Source organism: Microtus ochrogaster, linkage group LG1, assembly GCF_000317375.1.
Source record: "Microtus ochrogaster isolate Prairie Vole_2 linkage group LG1, MicOch1.0, whole genome shotgun sequence".
Lineage (NCBI taxonomy): Eukaryota > Metazoa > Chordata > Mammalia > Rodentia > Cricetidae > Microtus > Microtus ochrogaster.
The window spans coordinates 34786274-34792629 of NC_022027.1; the positions used below are offsets into that span (position 1 = coordinate 34786274).

The following is a 6356-nucleotide window of genomic DNA, read 5'->3' on the forward strand; positions in this document are numbered from 1 at the left end:
AAATAAATAAATATATAAATATTTTTAAAAAAATACAAAACAAAGCTTTCTAAGCAAGGTCCACAGGGATTCACAGTAATCCCTGAGCCATTTGCCAGTCTTATCTCATACCTCTGACCTACTTCTCCTGATACTTTTTCCCTCTCTAGCTCCATCTTTTTATCCTTGCATATACCAGATTTCTTCACACCACAGAGCATTTTCAAAAATTTTCCCTCTGTCTAGAATGCAATACAGGACCACTGTCTGATGCACAATCAACTGCTCTACCTTCTCTTGTCAACATCATTGCATCTCCAAGGGATGTACTATGAGAGTACATCCTGACCAATCAAATGTTCTTATTTTAGTTTCTCTGTCATTTACCATAGCTGTGATTAGTCTTTGTTTGGGACTTACTTAAATATCAGCCCATTTAATCTACACTTCAAGCTCTGTGAGCAAACTCACAGGTGTATCGTTCTCTCTCTCTCCCTCTCCCTCTGTCACACACACACACACACACACACACACACACAAATAAACCTTTGTAAGTTGAGTTATGGAAGAATGAGGTGAGAGAAGCAGAGAAAGTTAAAATATTTTGCTCAGGGTCACTCATAATTGACAGAGCTGGGCTTGAAACTGAGGCATTTCAACATCTGTAAGTGTATCTGTCTACTTAATCTCTCTCATTATATAAAAGAGGTAAAGGAGCTTTTATAATTTACTAAGAAAATATAAATTAGAATAGATGAGAAAAAGAAAAGGAGACCAAGAGCAGGTAACAAAACAGGTCAATAGTGTTCCCAAGTGACCTTTAAAATTTCTCTTTACTATTATAACTAACAGTCTCATATTTGACATTTTATGTGCATAAAATGTTGTCTTATCATAACATATATTCAGGACATGTCTAACTAAAGAAATAAAATACAAGGATGATAAGCCATAAATAATGTAAACATTATATATAAAAGATATATTTGTTTTCTACTAAAAAAGAAAATATACTTCAAGGTTTAGAACAAAATTTTAGCTCAATTGAAAGATGCATAAAATCTATTCACAGTCTGTTTCTGTGATCCATATAACAATTTTTTATTTTCGTGTGTGTGTGTGTGTGTGTGTGTGTGTGTGTGTGTGTAGGCAAGGTCTGTGGAAAAGAGATGGTTATTATTATCTTGAATTGGAACACTTGTTTCTATTCCAGGGTGATTCTGGTGGACCTCTGGTTTATGACAATCGGGACATCTGGTACATTGTGGGCATAGTAAGTTGGGGACAATCTTGTGCTCTTCCAAACAAGCCTGGAGTCTACACAAGGGTGACTAAGTACAGAGACTGGATAACCTCCAAGACTGGCATCTAGAATGGACTCTTTTGAGTTATAGCCATGGCTCACAGAGCGAGATGACTGCAGATTGTCTATTATCTCTTAGAGTCGTGAGTTATAGCGACAGTACAAGAAGCAAAATGCCTGCACATTGTACATTATTACTGAGCGTTGTGAGCTATATAGTCACGGCCCATGGAGCAGGATGCCTGCAGACTGTCCATTATTACTTAGAATCATGGGGTTAAAACAATGCTTCTGCCGATGTCAAGGAACTCGTCAGACCTAGACTAACTTAATACCATGAGGTGGCTTTTATGTACATAAACTTTCTACCAAGAAGGAAGAAGACATGGCTAATGACAGGTAGCACCAATGCCTCACTCATAAGGGTGACTCCTCAAGGTGACAAACACAAATGACTTCCCTCAGGATATAAAAGCTGCCAGGCTGCTACAACCTTACCTCAAATGATACATCGAGCCCCAGGATTCATCTTACAAACATCAGTCAACACCTTCGCTAGGAATTTAAGACGTCAGCATTTTAAAACTCGTGACTGGACATTCAATTGCTAGAATGAAGGAGCGTTGAACCTGCAGTAAAACTTGAACTATAACCTGGGTTTGTATATGACAGAGCAGAGCATTATTCTCAACCACAGGAATTGTCATTATTTAAATGCATATGAACTTGCCATAACACCATGAATACCCTCAAAGCACTGGCTTCAGGGAGCATTTTGCATTGTTAAGAAGCATTTATGGCTTACTCTTTAGCAGAATCTTGCCATCCACAAATCAATCGTAAAAAGCCCAGAAAAGAGAAAAATAAAACCATTATTAGGATTTTTCCACTAGTATAAAGAAGCAGATGAAATCAGAATTAGTTTAGAGATATTTAGTAGCAGGGCACACTACACTTTTGATAGAGTGTATTATCCAAGTACTTATTTTGAAATACAAACATGAGCATATGGTTACCAATGCTTTTGTAAATCATCACTCATTGCCAAGCTATATGTCTATCAAAATGTCAGAGGAGGAGGGCCTCATGAAAAAAAGGATAGTGCTTACTATATACGGAGCACTAATAATAGTAAGTGAATTCTCCAACAAAGGGGTTTAACTATAGTTCAAAGCCTAGTGGTGGGAACAGTATTAGTGAACACAGGTTGAGATAGACCAATGTATCATGAACATTGTACTTTGCCACATGCAAATTATATGATTTTATGCAAATGTCCCAATATCTCTCAGTTAGCTCTTTCATCTGTATAGTGTGAATAAAATTCTACCTCATAGTTTTATTTTTTGAGGATTACATGCATTAATACAGGTAAAGTTTTTGCAATAGCAACTGCACAGAGTAAATTCTCAGGACGAAGAAGCTACTATCAATATTAATGTTCTTTGGACTTTTAAAAACACAATATTTATATTTTTAAATGTCCCTACTTCTTTGAAGAAATACAAATAATGTCAAAATCCCTTAAATTGCATTGTTAAAAAAAACAGATGAAGTATCAGATTTTCAAAATCGCTTTTATGGTATTTCTTGGATTTATTTTGAACTGTGTCTGCTGCAGACAAGTAGTTATAGGATGATGATCACCATGCTTAGAACTCCAGCCATACATCTGTATTCACCTCCAGCTATGTGTTACTCTGACTTAGCAGACAGAAGCTGTGGCATAGCCACCCTACTACGGCTAAAACTTGCTCTGGGTTTAGTTTACATATAACTGTGTTTATATGCAACATATGTATTCAAGACAAGCACAACTTTCAAAGATTCTGAGTTGCTCTAACTTGCATCTCAGTGAGCTAAAAGCGCAAGAAGGTCATGCCTTATGGGCTAATGGGACAACATCAGAAAATGCAGAGTAAAAGCTTAAAGTCGGGCTTGATTGATGTTGGATTTTTCTTTTAAATTAAGATAAGCTCCTCTTTTGGTAGATATGTGAAATCAAATCTGCCTACCAGAAAATTTTCATTCTTTCCTTTGTAAATTCTGTAACAACAGATTTGTTGTATGTAATTTTATTTATATTGCATAATACTGTGATGACTTTTTGTGTATAAGTATCTGTGAAACCGTGTATACTGATTTAAATATTTCCATGTTTAGTTCTATTGAATTTAACAATAACTTAATGCAAATAAGAATAAACATAAAAACACAAGAATTCTTAAAAAATGGAAAACATTTTTTTAGCAGTGTTTGTATTTCTTATTTCAAGTTTGATAATTGACTTATTGACTGAATGACATAGAAGTCAAGTGATCTTCTACTTCGTGTTTTCCATCTGACATACGGGTTACTATGCTGTGTATCTCATGGAGTTACTGTGAGGCAGTGTTGAAAAATAATAAAGTTGCGAAGTTGAAGAACATCTAAAATCTCAAAAATACTAAATATACTATTGTTAAAAGACATTAATATAGATGATACAGAAAATGCATTAAGATTATAAATATGTGTTTGTTCTTGCAGTGTTGGATTTTTATTGCTTTGTTTATTTGAAAAACATAAAAAATGACTAACACAAAAAAGAAAAATGGTCTTGCCGTCCATGTATTAACACTACAGTAATTTTAGTATACTTTTTATTGAAAAAAGCAAAAGTCTGATAGGTGCTCAAATTACACTTTTTTTACTTCCTTGAAAAAGAACCTATTAAACCCTATATAGTGAATAAGAAGTGGAAGAGGAAGAGAAAGAGGAAAAGAAAAAAGAAGAGGAAGAGGAAAAAGAGGAGGAGGAGGAAGAAGTCAACAGGGAAGAAGGAATTGTAACACCACCAAAAAGAAATTTAAGCTATCCCATGTCAGTTGTAGCATTGATGAACCATTAATGATGCTGGACAATCATTTACTTCTCTCTTGAAAATCCATGCTACAATTTTCTTAATGGTTGTTCCAACATGGCAGCATTTTGACAAACACTAGTGTTCAACCCAGCTCTTTCAACTGTCTCTGCTTCTCACAGAATAGGTTCATTACCCACCTTCTCTCCCCAGAACTCTAGTCTCTCTCTCTCTCTCTCTCTCTCTCTCTCTCTCTCTCTCTCTCTCTCTCTCTGTTTTGTTATAGCTGTCTCTTTCTCCTTCTTTTTCCTCTTCCTTCTATTCCACTTTCCCTTTCATTGCCCTTTCTCTTTCCCTTCTTTTCTTCCTGTACTTGCTAAACATTTCCAACATTCATCATACAAAAAAGGAAAGAAGGGAGAGGAAAGTAGCATCTCCAGAGCCTGTATCCTTAACCAACAGGTCTTGGCATTAGATTAGGCTTGGCTCTCTTCCTGGCTGCTCTCAGTAAATTCTGTAAGGATAATCCACAAAACTCTCCTGTACTTTCCTGGTGTTACTGTTCTGAATTTTCTTCTCCATTCTTGAGCTCCTTCTATTTTATCTTCCTATCTCTCTATCTCAAATAGCATTAGCTACTCAGCTATAGCTTGAATGTATCCCCTAATAATCAGTGGTTGGAGGGGGGGGGCTGAGTAAGAAGTTATTAGGTCAACATGGTAGAGAGTTCATGAATAAATGCTAACACAAGAAAGGGGTAGCTTGTCTTGTGGTAACCCTGCTGTTTCATCTTCTGCACATTCTTGCTTTTCTTATCACCTTCCATCACTGGGAGGGCAGCAAGAAATCCCTCAACAGATGCTAAATGGACACCAACACTGTCCCCTTTGATCCCATTTGACTTCTGAACTTCCAGAATAATGACTTAAATACAATTTTTAAAATAACTTGTTCATTCTATATTATTGTTAAAGCAATATAAAACAGACAGAAGTACCCTTTATCTCCTAAAACAAAAATGTTTAACCTCAAAGATAAATTGGCATTATTTTAACAGAAATTTGATATTTGGTTTTTCTTTCAATTATAAAATGATTCTCACACACAGACAAACAGTAGCAGAAGTTGTCAATCACAAGAAAGATGTTTTAAATTTAATTTAGTAATTGTTCCATAAACACAAACTATATATATCACAATTCTGATTTAGTAAATTATTAAAGTCCTATTTCCTATTATATTAAACACTATTATAATTTCACAAAATATATTAATATATAAGCCTCTTTATAATTTTATATAGTCTATTTATGCATCTAAAAACATTATCATCGAAGATATACATAGTCTTTATCAGGCTTATTAGGATACTAAGCATAGCCTCATATATGGCACAAAAAGAGATAAAGACTCTCACATGTAATAAAGGAAAACTAATTCCTTGATATACAAAATCTTATTATCATCCTCTTATTGCTTTCTATTTTGAGTGTCATCTTTATTTCTCTCTTGTCACTTTTCTTCCAGAGTGCCACACAAAGTCATTGTGGTTTCTTACAAAAAGCATCTTCAGGGTCAAGCAAATGATGATATGTCCTGCACCACCTCATCTTATGTATGGGTACTCTCCTTCCTTATTACTGAAGCAATTTATAGTACATGTACAATATGTACACATCAAATTAAACTATATATATATATATATATATACTATTACAACATCACTTGGAGAATAAAAGGAACATTTTGTTTTGACATTATGATAAACAGAATTCTAAAATGGTAAGCAAAGACTTTCTTGCCTAATCCTACTGTGAGTATGTGTGTGTGTGTGTGTGTACATGTGTCTGTATATATGTGATATATGATATATATATATAAAAGAATGATTGTGCCTTATTTCTTCATAAAATACGTTTTTCAGATGTTAGTAAAGGTATTTATTTTTGTATTTGGAGACTGATATAATGAAAATAGAGTATTATGAGTTATAAACAACAAATATTTTCCCTCACAGTTCTAGAGGCTGAACAGTTTTACATATCGACACATATAGTATCTGAACAGCTCCTTTGATTGGACCTTCACATGGTGAAATGTCTAAACCACTTCTCTGGGTTGCTCTTTTATGGACTCCATCCCTAGGGTGGATCCACTGCTTATGACAATCCCTGATGCCATCACTTTACAAGATAGGTTTCCAGGCTAGGGATCTCTGAATAACATAAGGAT

At 34.7% G+C, this 6356-nt stretch overlaps 1 protein-coding gene across 1 annotated transcript in view; it reads left to right on the plus strand.

Annotated features, from left to right (window-relative positions):
- LOC101982221 (transmembrane serine protease 11F) overlaps positions 1–1351 on the plus strand; it is a 45204-nt gene extending 43853 nt beyond the window's left edge. The window contains exon 10 of the mRNA XM_005359416.2: positions 1193–1351. Within this exon, the coding sequence (XP_005359473.1) occupies positions 1193–1351 (159 nt within the window). The remainder of the gene's footprint in view (positions 1–1192) is intronic.
- The last annotated feature ends 5005 nt before the right edge of the window (positions 1352–6356 follow it).